Consider the following 18,862-nt stretch of genomic DNA (forward strand, 5'->3'; position numbering starts at 1 on the left):
GAGAGAGAGAGAGAGAGAGAGAGAGAGAAGAAAGAGAGAAGAATACGCGAACGCTCCTTCCTTGTATCGGACCATTAGGTGTTTGTTAACGTTGTTCAGAGCTAAATCTAACGGGCGTTTTGAGGCAGATCGCGAGAGGCTCGAGTGTGTAGATAACTGTAGATTGTTAAATAGAATTGTAAGGAAAGCGATGACGCGACTGAGCTGCTGGAAAGCGAGAGGTTCCGCTCGTCGACCCGATCGCAATCTCCGCGCCGCTTCTGCAACATCTAAAATCTCTACGAACTTTGAAACGCGTACGATATCCATGTGAAAACTCCAAAAACGTCTCTCAGAGACGAAAAAAGAATAAGTCGCGACAATTCGCGGTAATAGAGGAAAAGAGAGCGGAAAGTTGATTCAATGGCGAATGGGTGGAAAATTATTGCAAACAAAGTAGACAAGCCTCAACTTTCCGCTCTAAGAACCTCTGTTTCAACCTTAAAACGTGTCTAACAGACTATCCATCGACGTATTTCGCGAGTACGTCAACGGCGGATAAAGCGTGACGAGCGGGACAGGAAGTCGACGACTCCTTTGGAACGAGTGCAGCAGCGACGACATCGCGTACGGAAGAGGCTCGTCAATTTAGCAGAATTACTATAATAATTAGGAGCGAAGTCTGTGCAAAGAGAGAGAGAGAGAAGAGACGAAAGAAGCGTAAAAAGAGGTTCGAAGGGGTTTCTGGCTGGCGTTCGTTCGAAGGCGTCGTACGTGTCACTGCGAACTCGAGGAACGTATTTTCTACGTAACGCTGTCACAGTTCCCTCGACTACCGGATCCAACCTCGATCTCTTGGAATTTTTCATCGACGACGAGTGTCGCGGATCGTTCCTCGACGCGTCGAACGAGCCTCGAATCGCGAAGGGTGGACTCGTTCGATCGCCATTTAAAGACAGTCGAGGGGGTGTCCGCGCGATTAGCTGGACTCGAACACGGGAACCAGGACGAACGTGGGCCAGATCGAACGTACGTGACGTGGCTATCGGCAAAGCAATAATGTATAAAGTTTACGATCCACGGGCACGTCGCTCAAGAATGGCTCGGGGGACTTAAACCCGGCTGAAATGTATAAATGTCACGTTATACATAACACGCACGTAGTGGAAACCGTATTATAAATGTAACGCGTAATATATGTTGATCCGCGTCGAAAGTCGCGAACGAACCAGCGTGGTGCGTTTTAATCGCGACGGGGCGTACGAACGATCTCTGCGAGAACGTCGAACGATCGAGATCCGATCGATCTCGAAGAGGGCGCACAGCTCCTTCATTCTTAGACTCCTGCGAAGCACGGAGAACTGTCTCGAGAGATGTATGCGACGAACGATAAGACGGCTGCTTAAAGTGCCTGTTGCACCCAGAAGGAGAGATTTTCGAGTCCGCGCGGTGTAACGGAGAACGGATGCACAAACTTTTCGGTTGTTGGTCGATCGCACGAGGATCTAGATGCTGCACCAAAAAAAAAAAAAAAAAAACACGCACACGTTTCCGCGGTTTTTCACTTTTGCGTTTCGCACAAATTGTACATAAAATGGGTAGCCTACGCTCAGCGGGTGCGTTAGAATTTCGCGTGGCCTAATTGTGTGTACGTGTATACGCGTGTGTGTAATGTATCCTGTCGGTTGCTCGCTTTTTCGAATTTCCTTTTCCGTCGTTACGCGCAGCTCCGTGCTTCGCGTGGGCATCGATCGAGGATCGAGAACTGGTGCACGACCTAGAAGAAGAGGTGGAGGAAGGTGAGGCGGGGTGAGAATGTGAAACGAGTTCGAGTGCCGGGTGTTTTATAAATCGCAGGGAGAATTAGGCGAGGTGCAAGGTTTGTTTCTTCCAATGAGTTCGCGCTGGTGGATGGTCTTCGTGTCACTGTCTGATTCCACTTGCCACTGTTCACCGTCGATACTCGACGTTCAAAACATATCCGTATACAATTGTTACCTGTTCTATCGACACTTTACACGAGCGATCGCAGTTTTCTGTTCGTTTACACACGGGAGAACGTGCGAGGATACGGTGGCGTTATTTTAGTGTTTCGACGAAGCGTAGCTTCGACAGCTTTCGCGGAAAGGGAAACGGGGATAATTTACAGGACGAGAACGCGAAGCGTACAAAACGAGGAACAGCCAGGGGCTGGGAATTAAACGTCGCACAGCGTCCCACGGATTACGGGGTGGACGAAAAACAATCCGCGAAGGGATACGGTGGTTCCAATCGAACATATCAAGGCCTCTTAGAAGTGGCCAGCCAACAAGCGGTTTTACTCTGGTTTCGCGTAGCTTCAATTTTTTCGATGCTTTTTTTCAGACGTGTAGAGACAAGGAAATTACGCGAACTGGCCCGTTTGCGTTCCGTTGCCATTGTTCCGGGAATTTCTCCGCGACAAATGAACGATCCGCGGTGATAGAGTAGCGCTGTTTCAATTGACCCGTTGTCACGTTTCGAACGAAAGAATTCGGTTCGAGTCCTCGCCAGACAGGTTCACCGTCGACATTACCGATCGAACTCGCCAGAGAACACCCCTGGACCGTCCAGGGGAAAAGCTCTGCGAGATGGAAATACCTGAACATGGCAACACTGCACCGGCATATCGACGCCAAATCGCTAATCGTATAGAAAAAAGAAAAAAATACTAATCGCGAGCGTATCGCCGCGAGTTTGGAGCAGCACGGTACGAACGTGGCGGGGGTCAGAAATCGATTTTCCGCGCGGAAACGTACCGCGTGGGCCTCTCGTATTCGATTCCCTAGCTAGTAAGTAAGCTCACTGAATGCGTCACTGTTTTACCGATGGCGAGAAACGTATCGTCGACCAGTACCTCCCCAGCTTTAGTCGCTTTCGCGGAGAACTACCTCATTCTTGGTACCGTGGCAAGGTTCCCGGTATCGACCAGGTTGCGTCTACGTTTGGGGATCGTTTCGCCACCCTTACCAGTCGTCGCACTGTCACGGGGTACCTCGACAACTTCACCAGTGTTTTATCTCGCGTAATCGATCGTTTTTTCGTGCACCAGCATTGCAACTAAAGGGAAAAGCTCTTTCGTTTCCACGATCTATTTATTTGGGTACCATCCTCTTTTTCTACAGGTGATCGCTTCTTGGGAGACGGTCACTCTCCGGACCTTTCCGTCGGTAAATCAGAACGAAAGCTCAACCTCTCCGACTAACACACTTAACACTTACTAAACGCGCGCAATTATACATATACCCGTGCGCGTGTATACATATACATAATATATATATATATATATACATATATTTTATTACTTGAAACGCACTCTGACCCCGGCCACGCGTGTAATATAAAGCGTACAGTTGTTACGTGACGTAAACTTAAGTAGCGCACCACATTCAAGATGCTTGATCCTTCCTGAAAACCGGCACAAGCGAATCCTCGAACGACCGCCACGTTCCAAGGGGACCTCCAGTCCCGCGAGCATCCCCAAAACCGTAGTTGAACACGCGTCAGTGGAAAAGTACGAGCCAGCCGCGTTTCAACCCCCGACAGTCGTTTAGCCAGTTTATACCCTTCGTTTAGCGCAGCGACTACCGGACGCGCCAAAGTGCCGGAAACACGGACTCCCTTTTTTTACCGTTCTCTAACGAAATCCGCTGGTAACCGCCACAGAGACGAACCGCACTCGCTGGTCCAACGAACGACGAGGCCAGACCGCGGCAAATAGCAGACCAGGACGCGCGACAGCTCTTTTCCACCGCGTGAATGTTTAACGAACGCAATGCTCGCGAGACACCTTTCACGGGGTCGCTTTGGGAGGCGCAAAAAGTGGGGCGTCGCTTTCAGTAGATCTTTCTCCTCGGTTCGCACGCGAGAACCCGGGAACTCGTAGAGAGGATGGATAATAGAAATGAGAGAGACCAGAGGCAGGCGTTCCAGCTGTGGATACTCGAAACCGTGAACTCGCGACAGGCGAACCTAAGGCGAGAGCGTGCACGCGTGTGCGTCTGCCCCTGGAGAACCCTGCGTATGATGGCCGCTTTCCGCTTCGATCGAACGAGACACTGGAACGGGAATTAATAGTCGAATAAGCAACCCAGAGCGCGATTGATATTCCAACCCCGTCGCGTCGTTTATTCGAGACGCAGGGGGTTGGTAGCGGGGTGAAGTGGCGGCGAGCGATTCGTTTAAATCCAGCGAGTTAGCCACCCACGTGGGGAGAGGCGAACGTCTCGATCGACGATGGAGTCGGGGGTATCAATCGTTCTTCGTTTCGACGGGGGTGTCCTCGAGACGAGGTCTGCTTGTACATAACGAATACGATAATAAGATGATAATGAGGTCGTCGCACGAACGCGCTATTGAGAATCTGAATTCTAGTTGTTAAAAGGCAGCGAATGCTGACGAGTAATTGAAATGGATACGGGAAATGAATGGACACCCCCTTGGACGCCAGTACCGACATCCTCTCTCGACTAAATCTGTAGTGCGATACCGATGTAACGTTGACTGTATATACCTATACATAAGTATACATACACATATACATATATATATATATACATATGAATATACATAATATACATATGCATATACACGAGGGTAGGGTCGTACCTAAATCAGCTAAACGACCGACAATGGTCCTCGAGGCGGTCATCGTTCACGGAATATCAACGTAATCGATGTCCCAATGATATCCGACAAATTCCCTCGGACGATGGACCGCTCCAGGAGCGAGAGGCAGTCGCTTAGAGAATTTTCAGCGAACCGTCGAGCTGAAACGAATGAAAAAGATAGTTGGGGGTGGGTTGGGGGGACGAGAAGAAAGCGACGAGGCGAGCGACTACGGGGGAACGAATATTAACGAAAAAACACCGACGCGCCGGTGCGGGTGGCGTGGGTGTACGATAGAGAGATAACGAGATGAAAAGAGGGGGTGGAGGAAAAAAAAAAAGCAAGCGAGAAAGAATTATTCAAGCGGAGGGTGCGTGAGCGTGCGTGTGCGAACAAGAGCGCGAGTACTTGTTATAATATTATTATACGGACGACTAACGAGTTGCCGGAGGCGTTGGTAAATAAATACGAGACGGGCCCTCTAGGGCCCCTGGAATTATAAAAACGTCCCACGAGTTTCTAATTCCACCTCGCTGACCAATAAATTCCATCGTTCTGCTCGCCACTCGGGCAAAGGTGGTGAGAGAGCAGCTGACAGAGTCCAGAGACTGGAACTTTTTCGCGGACCAATGGAAACAAACACTGCGATCTGAAATATAATCGCTGAAACGCAAAAGCTGACCGCTTTGCTATTCCTCCGTGGATTTATAATCGCTGGATTATGTCCACGCCTGTCTACGTTTATTAATTCTCAACTACCCAAAGCACCCTTCGATCCTCGACGATCTTCTCTCCGTCCCATCGTCTTCGATTCTCTGGACGATCGATGAGCGCGTCGAGCAGCCGATCGTCGGCAAACGAGCTCGCCTAGCCTAACGAAAGTTCGTCGCAATGGCGCTAATTAAATCGTCAGGGTGTTTGCGAGCCGCGCACACACTGGCGGTCGGTTCGCGTGGGGGTTGGCGGTGTCCTAACAAGAGACGGTCCAGCGAGAACAGTGACACGGTCGAATCGAACGACACGGTGCATGCCAGTCCGCGTTATCGATATCGCCAATGTCCACGTCGGCCACGGATCGATCGACCAGTTCGGACGCGCGTGCAGACCGCAAAACGCATATAGGTCGGACTTGAACGCGCCTCGGACCGCGTGACACCCGTACGAGAATCTGAAATCACGCTTGAGGACCGCGGCGCTAAAAATACCGCGGGAAAAAGGAAACGGGGCCGATTCGAGCCGTTCATCGAGACCATTATCGAGTCGCGCGCTGGATTTTCCTCGAAGCGGCTCGAAACTTCTCGAAATCTTTCGTTCTAATTCGTAGAAATCGCAGACTGACCGATTGTCCGTGGATATTCTGAATTTACCTGCGCATTCGATCGACGTTGAATTTCGCGCGAACGTGTACGATTAGCTTTCACCACGAACGATTCACTTGCGAATCAACCAGAAGCTGAACCGTGCCTTTATCATCCGTTAAGGCAACCAGGTAAATTAACCCACAGACTGACCGATTGTTTGTGAAAATTCTAAATTTACCCGCGCGTTCGATCGATGTTAAATTTCGCGCGAACGTGTACGATTAGCTTTCACAGCGAACGATTCACTTGCGAACGAACTGGAAGCTGAAGCGTGTCTTTGTTATGCTGTTAAGGCGACCAGGTAAATGGACTGTCGAGGGGTTGATGGAGTTTATGAAACGCCCGGTAGTGCGTAGAACCGGGTGACATCCCTCTTACGATTGTGTTGGACGCGACCCCGCGACTAGGCCAGCTTAACCCCACTTGCCCCTTGGCTGCGCCCCGAGCGAGGAGAGAGGATTTAAAGGTATATTTCAGGCTCCGAGTATCGGCTGCTGGCACCCTGCGCGTTTAACCGCGCGAACTGTCAAAACACTCACCCTCGTCGAATAATTGGATTCGAGGGGGTTAGACGAGGATGCCTGCACGCGCCTACCCTTCCGCAATCGCGGCTGCCCGATGGAATCTTACCCGTGCGATCGTCTTTTTCAATCTGCTCGGTCAATACGAGGCGTCAGGCGGCAAACAAACGGGGTTGACGCCCCTCTTTAGCGCTCTATAGCTTGCACCGATGAATAGCAATATTTTCAGGGTCCCTCTGAATTCTTTTTTCATCGCATCTGTTGCTCGTTCGTTTCAAGCAGGGACGGACTCGTGTGTTCTTTCGAAACTGTGTCGATTACAGGGAAATTATTGAAAGGTTATCGAACAGCTCTCGTTATAATACTCGAAAAGAGCGATAAATCAATCGAGAGGGGTTTGAAAAGGAGGCGCGAGAATGGCGATCGGACGACATAACCGATCGAGCCGCAGACGGGTTCAACAGCCCCATAAATCCCGTGGCGCGAGTCCTGAAGAAGGCGCTCTCCATCGTAACAGACGGGACGTTCTTCACGACGGACTCGCGCAACCACAGCGCCGGCGTATTTTATAATTACCCAGCCGTTGCGTGGCAAATGGAGCGGACGGAAGCGGAACCGACGCGACTCCATTATTTCTGTGAATCCTTTTTTAACGAGCTGGCGGCGAATTTCTCGAATTCGAGTGAACATCACGAGGCGAGGGTGGCGCGTTTTCACCGCGAGATTGAAAGCGCCTCGAATTTATCCCCTCGCTCGAGATATCCTCGAGTATTCCCGCAGCTCGTCTTTCGATAATTAGCACGGGTCACTTCGACGAGGCAATCAATCGGGAATAATCGAAGAACGGGTGCCGATCGATCGGATCCGCCTGGAAAACCTTCGCTCGTTTGTGCTGCGCCTCCGGTGAATCTCATTAGAACGGAGCCAGGAGGGTATCGATACCCGGAGAGCGTGCACACTCGATGGAGTCGCGTGTGCGCCATAACCGTCCACGTACGGACGCGTTCTACCCAGTGACACGCGCGTGCACCCGCGCCACCGACGAGAGTAAACGAACCAGTTCTTCGGCGACAGGGAGAGACGAGAGGGTGCTCGCGTGTGGGTGAGTTCGATGTATTTATTCATGAATCGCGAAACAACGCCCCGGATACACGACGCTCGGAATAATTAGAGAAATAACCTTCGTGTCGTTTGAAAAATAGCAGTAACTGAACACACTACACTACTGTGCAGAGAAAACTACTGTTCCAGCTCACAGCGAATGTTCGACGATCCGAGCACCGCTGCGGATAGCTAGTCGAGGCTCTAAAAAAATAATCAGCGTCGATCGACGATGAAACTAGCCTCGAGGCAATTCTTTAAACTCTTTGCACCTTTATCGGAATACCAAATTGCAGGGTTTGCAAGTCGCCATCCGCGAGGGTCGCGTCGTTAAGGGTGGATCGCGTATCGCATCCGACGAAAGTTAATTTAAAGTTCGCGGAGGCGCGGATAGGCGACGCGTATTCTATTATCTCGCACGACGGGGCCGAGGTCAAGAGACTCGGTCGGTTCTGGATTCGCCGTTAGGTTCGTCCCGTTGGTGCTCGAAAGCGCATCGGCGTATCGCGCTGCTCGCCGGAAATAGAGCACCTGACTATTCTCTTTGCCATTAGAGGCGGATGCAACTGCGTCGGTTGAATAGTTTGTTAAACATCCAACCCCTCTACCTGCCTCTCCGCAGCCCCGCGTCCCGTACGTTTAAATAGAGCCTCTTTGAGCGGCGGTGCAGCGGCGGTGCAGCGGCCGAGCGTTCCACTTCCGGCGCATCGGCCGCCTAGACGAACGCATTAATCACCTGGTTTTACGATCGACGATCGACCACCGCCGTGGCGATCGCGCGCGATCAATCCGCTCGCGGCTCAGCCAGCTTGGAGATCGCGCGAATCTGGGTTAGCCGTGAGCAGGGAAAACAAATCCGAGGGAACGTCCGAGGCGTTTCGTAGAACAAAAACCAGCCGCGACCTAATTGCTTGGAGACCGCGAAACACTGACGTCCATCGTACGCGCGACCATATCCTCGTTACGTAATTATAGGCTGCGAGCAAGGAAACAGAAGCTGAGCGATCTGAAACGATCCTCAGGGGTGAGAAAAGGGGTTGAAGATGGCACGAGCTGTGTAACGCGAAGAAAACGCGTACCAGTCGATTGGTATCGAGTCCTTCTACCTTGTAATCGAGTCTCATGTTCAGGGATAACGATTCGCGAGGACCATACACGGTGGTAGATACGCAGACCAAGCGCAGATGGAAATGCAGCAGAAATACGCGAAGACAGGTAGAAAGGTGTAGAGCGCGCGTTGGTGCCCTGAGTAAGAACGTTCATGCGTCCACCACGATGAGAGTAGGGCTTAATCAGTTAGTCAATAGACAAATTGGCTTAGAGGCAGCGACCGACAGGGTGGTTTACAGAACCAGCAAGCCCCGCCAGTGGCGAATCAACCCTTCGCCGATAAAAGCCGCGTCCGTGTCCCCGATCCTTGCTGAGGTTTCCACGGCGAATCGTGCACCGAAATTCCACGCGTTTGGAGAACAGAAAACCGTGTCGCCTTCGTTCGTCCAGACGTTGCACCCAAGAATCACGCGTACGCGCGTATGTAGACGAGAAGTCTAATCGCAGGGTGTCGTCGTCGTTTCGCTCGGAACTCGAGGACACTCGATGATCGTTCGAGGATCGAAGTGGTCGTCGCAGATCGACGCGCGTTCCGGCTATCAACTTTGATGGATATTCGAGGGAGGTTCCGGCGGACGTGGCTAGTGGGCTGATAAGCTGGCTGTGCTACCGTGATAAGGGACTTTGGGGTGGTCACGAGGGTGCTGCGGCAGCTGCTCGATTGGGGCAAAGAGGATCGGCACGGTAGAATGTGCAGCTGATCGGTGAGTCCGCGTCTGCTCGACGACAACTCGAATCGTTCACTCTGCGTTCTCCGTTGAGACCGTCTTTCCTTCATCGCGTGTCCATCCGAGAATAGAACCATCGCCACGTATTTTTACTCTCCACTGTATAACAATTATTCATTTATCGTTTGGTGAATCGCGAGTCTCTCGAGTTTCTCGTTCGCGTAAGCAAAGAGAAAAAAAAATAGAAGATTCAGGTCCCAGATGCACATATTTCATCGTAAAGAGAAGCGAACGCGGCGAGAGGAGAGCGGCGAAGTTGAAGGAACGTCGTCGACCGAGCCTGAGAGCTCGACCTAAATTCACCCGGACAATATCGATAGAACCCCGTGGCGAGCGAGGGTGCTCGACGTCGATTCATGGGGAGTTCGTTCCGCGAAACTCGCCGTCCGTTCCGCTTGGACGAATTTTTTTCGACCGCCCATCTCCCTCGCCCCGTGGAATTGCATTCCTCCGACGTTCTCCACGATGGTTCTTTACGAGCGGCCCCTCCTCAGCCCCCACCCTCGTCTCATCGACATCGTTCCGCGGTGGACGTTTGTTTCAGGAATGACGAGACACTCTCTGGTGATCCTATGCTGGTACCTGTACACGCTCTTTGACATGGCGGCCCTACACTTTCCGTGAGTAGGCGGACATGTATTTCGAAAGCTAGAAGAGCCGCGGTCGGAGCAGAACACTCGAGATTAGCCTTGATCGAAGGCGGAGAGGTTTCGCGTCGAATCGAGTCGATCCCGTTCATCGATTGATGGAAATAGCGTGTAGAAATCTCTCGAGCCTTCTGCCTCGTGTGCCTCTCTCCCCTTCTCTCTCTCTCTCTCTCTCTCTCTCTCTTCTCTCTCTCTTTCTCTATCTCTGTCGATCGCTGGATAACGCGATCTCGAGGACGATATCGTGGCCTAGTTGCGAAGAGAACGAACGCCACCGCGTCACGGAACACGCTGCGAAATTAATAATAGCGACCCTTTTGTACAATAATTGCACTTTTGTGCAATAACTGCGAGTACGATTAAAAGCAAAAAAAAAAAAAAAACAAATAAAAGAACAGAGAGGAAATATACAAGTTTGAACGCGAAAGCGGTGTATTCGTTCTCGTTGCAATATGCATCGGCAACGACAGTAGCTGCCCCAGCATCACCCGCGACTGTGTGTCGAGTTTCAGCGAGGAAATATGCGAACCGGTACTTTCCACGGAGGTCGAAGGCTGGCACATTAAAGTCGATAGCCTATCGTCCAGTACGTTTCGACTTTCGGCAAGAAAACGGGGGTACCGGTTTTTTCCGAAGATCGAAAGGTAACGCACCAAATGATCGACATCATCAAACAACCCCTCCCTTTCTTCTTACCTTCTCACCTGTTCGACTCGACCCTCTCTCTTTCTCTCTGTTTCTCTGTGTCTCAACTGAATATCAATTTGTCGCGCGAATGAAAGATTCGCGCACCCGCGAACGATCGTTCGACGTGCAGAAACCATCGACGAAACTGGCCCGGATAAGCGCGACCGATTTGAACGAGCGAACCTTCTCGATCGAACGATCCGCGATCGACGCCGTCCGCGGAGAGAAATTTGTAGGAAGTTCCTCGAAAGTCTTTGGCCGTGGATTATCGGCTTGGCAGGTTTCACGGCGCTATAAGGCGCCACGACTTGTTTGACACCGTGCCCACTTGCCTCTTAACGCGGTTTACCAACTTATTAATCGCCACTGACACACCCCCTCCAATTCTCCACGATTCTATCATTTACTGATCTCCACGATCTACTTGATACTCGCTAGAACGCCAGACTTACCTCCAGATTGGACCAATGATCGAACCAAGTTGAATTAACTCTCTCTCCGTACTATAAAACACCGCGTCAAGTCGCAAAAATTGCAGAATAAAATTTCGTAGCGACGAATTGGCCATTAAGAACGAACATTCCCAACGCGAGTGGTAATTTATACGACCGTGTTCGCACCTAACGAAAGTCGTTTAGAATCTTATCGGTTCGTAAATCAAGGGTCCCGTCCAGACAGGGGAGGCCAGGCATTCCCCAGGTTCGAATCGAATGGCGTAAATCATGTACACGAGCCGTCGAGCGCGGAAGGGAGGGCGCGAAAGGGTGCGCGAGGCGTTCGGTGAATTGCTGCGGTGGAAAGTTGAAATTCTCGGGGAAACCGGATCCGGAGGTCGTAGGTTAGCATATTAAAATGTCCGCATGTAAGGAACACACGTATCTCGGCCGGACTTAAAGGTGTGCCAAGCACGAAGACCTATTATGGCTTCCGCGATATTGCTGTTTCATCGGAATCGCGGCAATATTTTCGAGTCCCGCTGCCGCGTCGGTTCGTGGACTTCTTTCGCAGCCGATCTCCGCGATCGAGAGCGCACAAGTCGAGTGAGAATCGCGTGTCTCGTCAATTTCCAAAGAAATTTCAGCGATTCTGACGAAACTGTCGGGAAGAAGAGGAAAATGAACTCGCTCTCAAACGTGTCGCGGTAGATCGCAGCGAGTCAGACGCGCGATGTTACTCGAGACAGGCTATTTACTTTGCCATCCGTGTTAATACCGTGAGAAAAGAGAAAGAGATGTTGCCACAGTGTCCTCAATTACCATATTCCATACATAAACGAGTAGCCAACGCGTCCGTCGAAGATAAAACTGGGAAACGTCGACAAGTTTGCGCGCGGAGGACGTCCTACGTCGTCGCGTCTAACGTATTCTATAAATTCGCAAGTAGCTAATACGCGACTGAGTAAAATGAATTTCGAAGTCGTCAACGAGGTGTCAGACGAGGCGATGATCTAAAAAAACACCTTGAATTCGTTTAAAACCAGTCGATTTCCCCCGCTCGATGACCAAAGAACGAACGAAAAAAGTAACGCGTCAGAACAGTCACGCAGAAGCGTCCACCCTTGCATCCCTCGATCGACAACGATGAAACAACACCCGTCGAGAGAGAGTCAGCCTCGCTTCTCCTCGTCCCTCTGCTTTCTTCCAGGGAGTCGGACCTCGAGGAGTACGGCAGGAAGGAGGCCTCCCTGTCGCTGAGGGACATCCTACCGTTGAACCCGAAACAGTACGACAAGCACAGGGCGCCAAAGTTCCTGGGCCAGCCTACGATCGTCTACTTCCACGTGACGGTGCTCAGCCTCGACTCCATAAACGAGGAATCCATGGTAATTTCGATGGTGGTTTCGTTTAATTAAGCGCTAAACCAGAGGAAGCCTGCGTCGTCGCGCGGAGGTGTAGAATCGAGGGTGAGGGAGGCGTAGAACTGGGGTAGAAACTGGCGACGCCGTTGACGTTGGTGCGCTGGGGGTGGGCGATGGAACCGTCGTCGAGCCTGGACGCGACGTTTCGCACCTTCCGTTTTTCTCGCGACGTGCACACGGGTCACGCTAACGCGTATGCAAATTGGCTCACGAGCGTCGCTGCTGACAGGGTTCAGGTCTGAGAGGACGCTTTTATTCGGAGGGTAATTAAAGTGGAATAATAGAAGGGGCGGTGAGTAAGATGGTGAGGGTAATTGTTGGATTAATTGTCGGAGTGACGGACTATTTTCTGTATTTTTCTTTCTGGTCGTTATTATGGAAATGTAGGACAGTTTCAGGTTCGACAAAGTTATTTTTTAGTTCAGTATAGTTTTTACAAGACGCCTCTAAGTTTTAAGAACAAAATTGTAGATGTAAGTGGATGTAATTATGGAAACTGTGCTCCGTTCCAGACGTACGTTGCGGACATATTCCTGGCGCAAAGCTGGCGGGACTCTAGACTGCGACTTCCGGAGAACATGTCCGAGGAGTACAGAATACTGGACGTAGACTGGCTGCACAATATCTGGAGGCCTGACTGCTTCTTCAAGAACGCGAAAAAAGTCACCTTCCACGAGATGTCGATACCGAATCATTACCTCTGGTTGTACCACGACAAGACGTTACTTTACATGTCGAAGTACGCGATCGATCACTTTCGTTCGCAATTATTCCCCGTCCACTATTACCTTCTAAAAGTTAACCGTCTTCATTTCTGTCCTAGATTGACTCTGGTGCTCTCCTGCGCGATGAAGTTCGAATCCTACCCGCACGACACGCAGATCTGCTCGATGATGATCGAAAGTCGTACGTAAAAAAGAAAGCAAAGAACATTTAATCACACTCTCCCGCGTAATTCGTATCGCAATTTCCATAAATTAATTAAAATCCAATTTAATCGAAGCGCGCTTAATCCCAGCTGGGTAATCAGATTCCCCCGCTCGTACTCGCGATTCCACGCGAACAATCGACCGTTGAAAAAGCAGCGCGTAAACGAAAGCTCGTCGAGACGCGAATCACGTCGCTGCTTGCAGTGTCACACACCACCCAGGACCTGGTGTTCATCTGGAACATGACGGACCCGTTAGTGGTGAACCCTGAGATCGAGCTACCGCAGCTGGACATCTCGAACAATTACACGACCGACTGCACGATCGAGTACTCGACCGGGAACTTCACCTGCATACAGATCGTGTTCAACCTGCGCCGGAGGCTGGGCTACCACCTGTTCCACACGTACATACCGTCCGCCCTGATCGTGGTCATGTCCTGGATCGCGTTCTGGATCAAACCCGAGGCGATCCCTGCCCGGGTCACCCTGGGAGTGACGTCACTGCTGACCCTTGGTAAGGTCGTCGCGCCTGCGACTGCATTCCGCGCGCTGATCGATCCTGACGATCGTATCGGTCGTTTTCTGTCGAAGAGATCGATCGATACTAGGAAACCACGGTTGTTCTTGGTTTCTTCGCTTCTCGAAGCTACTTTTCGACGATCTTTCGCGGTGTTAACGGATAGGATCGCGTTTAAGTTTCAATGCTTTGCGTGGACCTCGATCGCCTCGAGAATCTCATTGTTTTAGATGTTTTTATTGAAATGGAAGATGATAGAGAGTCGACAAAGTAATCGAACATGGCAATTACGAATAGCAACGCGAAGGTACCGGACGTTTGATGGTAATCTGAAGGATCTAGCGATGAAACGTCCTGGTTGTTCGACTTGCAGCGACTCAGAACACGCAGTCCCAGCAATCACTGCCACCCGTGTCCTACGTGAAGGCCATCGACGTGTGGATGTCCTCGTGCAGCGTGTTCGTCTTCCTCTCGCTGATGGAGTTCGCAGTGGTGAACAACTACATGGGCCCAGTCGCCACTAAAGCGATGAAGGGCTACTCGGACGAGGATCTCAGGGAGGCCATCGACGAGTTCAAGGTTCGATTCGCTTTTTATTACTTTCTTACGCCAGTCGAGGTAATTGATCAAAGTACAAGAATTAAAAAAAGTATCGCAATGTTTCCAGTAAAACGAAGAGTGAACCAAGATCGATAAAGAAAATAAAATAACGCGAGAACAGGGAGAAAACGATAGCAACGCTTGAGATTAGAAATCACAGCTCGTGTTTATTCTCCCACCGATGGAATTAGAATTCCACGGCAAGAGAATCAACATCGACACGCGTGTAAAAGATATCGACACTGGTAGCCGCGGTTTCCCAAAGCAATATCGAGCAACAAGGTCCGTAGACCCAGTTTACGACAGTGCGGTCTCGTTTCTCGAATTCAGCCAACGGTATTGTACGTCTCGAGCTAACAATCGGCAGGGTTAAGCATTTTTTAACGCTCCACGGGTAATAATAAATAACGGCAGACAGTAAAAATTAATAGAAACGCGTCCAAATTCCGTCTGCAGCTGGAAACACAATGCTCGGCTAGCGCGAAGCGAAAAAAAAAAAAAAAAAGAGAAGAAAACATCGCGGATGAAAGGGAGAAATGTCGGAAACGCGGAGTCCCTTTCTGGCCTTTGTTAGACGATTCCTCGTAGGTCAACCGTTTAACGCGTCCCCGGTAGCGGAGAAGGAACGCGCGGTGGAAAAAATTGCGCGAGGATACTTTTGGCGTAACACCTGACACAGTTGCAACTTCAGCTCCAGTAGGTCGAAAGTACCGTGACTTTAATTAACCCGGCGGTGCACGCGTCGCACGAGTGTGCATCTTTCCTGGTACAGAAATAGTAACGCGTCGTTGTCGTCTGCCTCCGTCTCGCCCTTTGCCACCCTTCGATTATTTCGCGACGAGCATGAAAACGGTGGAGAGTCTCGCAGTCGAGTGTCATCGAGTAATCAGTATCTCGTAAAAAAAAGAGAGGAAACAAGGGTGGAATTAACCTCTGGACGGAATGTCCAGAGCAGAGCAAACGTTCCCGCTAGTCCGCCTAATCGTGGCAAATTATTAATGTGTTAATAACGGGGCTGTTCGGGGCTTACACAGGCCTGAGTCTAATTAACGGGTCCAGCGTACCGTGTGTTTGCCGTGGAGGGCCTTTGAATTCTTCATGTCTCGTGCGTGTACACTGCCTTTGGAAAGTCTGAAACGCTAGGTGGACGGTTGACGCTGACAGCGAAACGTGATCGCGTCGATCCTCCGTTCGGACGGGGATGCAACCGCGCGAGGGTTGCGACCGAGTCGCGTTCTCCACGACTGCAGTGCTGACGTGACTCGTTTCGCAAAAAGAAACGAAAAGAAAGAAGAAAAATAGAAAGCAGTCCGGTTAATTTCGTCAAATTAAACGTTTTATTATTTCTCTGTAACGAAGGGTTGGCTGGAGAAAGCACGAATTTGAAAAGAAACGCTTGGGCAAGGGTTAGAGAGGGCCAATTCGAACCAGAAACGAATGAAACGTAATTTAAATTATTTCGCAATGAATCGCGCGCGGTTCATTGAACCGTTCGTCGCTGGACGACTCTGACCCAATTATCCTGCCATTCAAGGGGGTCATTTTCTTGAACTATTAAATCGACGGCAAAAACCGACCGTTTACGAGGAGCAACCAAGTGGTTCTCTCGTTCATCGCAATCTAAACGAGACCCTCGAAACGTTAGAAACGTTCCAAACGAAAAACTGTCGCGTTGCGAATTTTCGAAAGCTGCTCGACGAGGGAGGCTCGTTTCGCAAACACGTGGCAAACTCAGCGCTCACGTACGAACGCGTGCACAAGGGAAAGATTGTCTTCCGCGACTTGAATAAGCCACGAGCTCGAGGTACCCGAGATTAATTCAACTTTCATTCGAACTCCACCGGTGGAAATTCGAGACACGTGTTTCTCTACACACCTGCCATCGAATCGATCGTGTAAGAACTAACTGCCTGCGAACTCTTGCTTCCATTTGCGTTAAGAATCGCTGCGATTAACCCTGCAATCGTTCATTTACGCGGATAAGTTCCGCTGAATGCTAGGATGCTTTTAAATCGTCTCTCCCTGTTTGCACGACGAGCGTAACGCTAATTGATACCGCGATTGCTACCAGGGTGTGCAAACGGTTTTACTTGAAAAAATAGCAGACCAGTCCGTCGCGTCGACGCGATAAAATCGTTTACATTCCCGAGCGTGTCTCTATTAGCCCAGTTTCTCGAATCCGTCTCATCGGACGAGAACTCGCGACCGAGTTGCCGATCGACGCACTCTGATTGTGATTTCCCCGACAGACGCCGATGAGGAACGAATCGGAGCGCAGCAGAAGCCCGGTCAGGCCAGTGACCGTGCAATACGACACCTGCTGCCAGGGCAGGGCGACCGCGATCTACATCGACAAGGTCTCCAGATTCTTCTTCCCGTTCTCCTTCTTGATCCTGAACGTCGTCTACTGGAGCACCTTTCTGTAGTGAGGGCGGGAAGATCGGTGGATCGTCGTGGATCGCCGCCAGAACAACGATGGCTGCCGTTCGAGCTTTGTCAACCGGCTCGATGATCGATCGATCCGACGCGTCGATTCGTTACCAACGAGATTTGTCTTTAATAAACGATACGTCTTCTCGACGAATCGTCGAGGACGCGTTCCCACCCCCATTTCCCAACGATCGATCGGTTCGACACGGGTGCTCGCGAGCGATCAACGAAGAACCGAATCTCGATACGGTTTTTCTACGACTGAAAGTCTGCTAGATGAATTTTCAGCGCCTTTTATATATATATAATAGAGAGAACGAGAAGATTCTTAGGAAGTAAGTCGCGATTAACCTCTGATTTCGCTGTATGCTCACCGGTTCGCGCGATCCACGGGTAGACCGTGGTTAGCAGGCCATCTTCGACGCGGATCGCCTTCTGTATCACCCTCAACTGTTCGTTCGTCACAAATTCACCGATTACTTTGCTCTTGCCTCCTCGAGTCTCGCTGCGACGGCTACTCAGATCGACCTCGACGCATTTCAACCCCCTCGACGCGGGAGAATCCATCGTGGATCCATCGATCGCTAGTTCGTAGAATAAATGAGCGTGCTGTAAAGGAAAACGCGATCGCGGTGTCCAGGAGCAAATAAAAGGAACGTTAACGCGTAGACGGAAGCGTTGGTGTCCCTCTGAAGACTCTCCCGGCTGGCTGCGAGCTAAGCTGCGAACAAGAGAAATGTCTGTGAGGGGAGAGTGAGCGAGGCGTCGAACATTTAAACAGGTATCTCGTTTATTCTTTCAGCAGTCGACAGAGAGCTTTTTATCCGGACGTCTGAATGGCGGCTGGCTTCCTGGACTCTCGCCACCTCTTCTGTCCTCAGCAGCGGACGTCCGTCTCGCCTCGAGGAACCCAAGCGTCCCTGGATCGCCACCTGGAGATTCTCTAGATTCTCGTGAAAACTTTCAACTTACCATCCCCGTCTAGGTGAAATAAAATTTGCCAACGCTGTCGTTAACCAATTAACCAACGGGATATTCGCGCGGCTGGTTAGAAACGAGAGAACGTTACGAGAGATGTTTCGAGACGCGGTGCGAAAGTTAAATATAGCAAGCTCGCGGTTGTTTTCGCGTTAGTCTGGAGCCTCGGAAGTTCTCGAAGGAAGCTTCGAAAATGACGCAAAAGAGGCTCGTTTACGTTGGACAGGCAGGGCCGGAATCAGCGGCCCCGCGGTGGGTTTCGTAACAAACAGCGTATCAATTCTCAGCGCTCGAGCGTAATCCTTAAAGCTTGCCGGTGAGTTAATACCGTCTGTTTATTTGCGCTCGTTGTCCCGACCGCTGGCTGATGGGTTAACGACGAGAGCCGTTCGGCGCGGGCGTAAAAACGAAGAGAAAATATATCAGCGACGTGTCGAGCGGTCTGGTTCTCGAGATCGAGAAGGTAAACCGCGCGGAAACCACCGTCGGTCGGTGGGAGAGGAGCGAGCGAGCCTCGACACGCGAGTTAACGATCCGCGGGCTACGTCGAGCTGGTAAACTGGAGCAGCCGCGGAGAAAGGATCCTCTGGTCTGCGAGGTGTCACCGACGCGGCGCAGAAAGACGCTGAAAGGGTTCAGAGGGTGGCTACGCGAGGGGTGACAAAGGGGCACCGACATTTCCCTTTTTACCTCGTCCCCTTTGGTTCGCGCGGCACTTTTCGCCGTGGCGAGGGAATCCGCGCCAGTAAACGACCAGCAGTAATTAATTGGAACGGACAGGCCGCGCG

At 51.0% G+C, this 18,862-nt stretch overlaps 2 protein-coding genes across 3 annotated transcripts in view; both read left to right on the plus strand.

Moving 5' to 3' along the window:
- The window catches only part of Pi3k21b (phosphatidylinositol 3-kinase regulatory subunit alpha), a 344,756-nt gene that overhangs the window by 242,951 nt on the left and 82,943 nt on the right, over positions 1-18,862 (plus strand). The gene's annotated exons all lie outside the window — the stretch shown is intronic.
- Hiscl1 (Histamine-gated chloride channel subunit 1) lies at positions 9,070-17,095 on the plus strand. Of its 2 annotated transcripts, XM_076895592.1 has the most exons (9): positions 9,070-9,402; positions 9,971-10,046; positions 10,586-10,717; positions 12,405-12,582; positions 13,131-13,357; positions 13,442-13,524; positions 13,752-14,063; positions 14,440-14,645; positions 16,916-17,095. In XM_076895592.1, exons 2-9 carry the CDS (start codon positions 9,973-9,975, stop codon positions 17,090-17,092), a joined length of 1,389 nt encoding a protein of 462 aa, XP_076751707.1. In that variant the 5' UTR covers positions 9,070-9,402; positions 9,971-9,972; the 3' UTR covers positions 17,093-17,095. The 2 variants fall into 2 exon arrangements, with proteins under 2 accessions (XP_076751707.1, XP_076751708.1); XM_076895593.1 differs by lacking the exon at positions 10,586-10,717 and having other exon boundaries at positions 9,074-9,402.

The sequence above is a fragment of the Xylocopa sonorina genome, chromosome 5 (assembly GCF_050948175.1).
Source record: "Xylocopa sonorina isolate GNS202 chromosome 5, iyXylSono1_principal, whole genome shotgun sequence".
Taxonomy (NCBI): domain Eukaryota; kingdom Metazoa; phylum Arthropoda; class Insecta; order Hymenoptera; family Apidae; genus Xylocopa; species Xylocopa sonorina.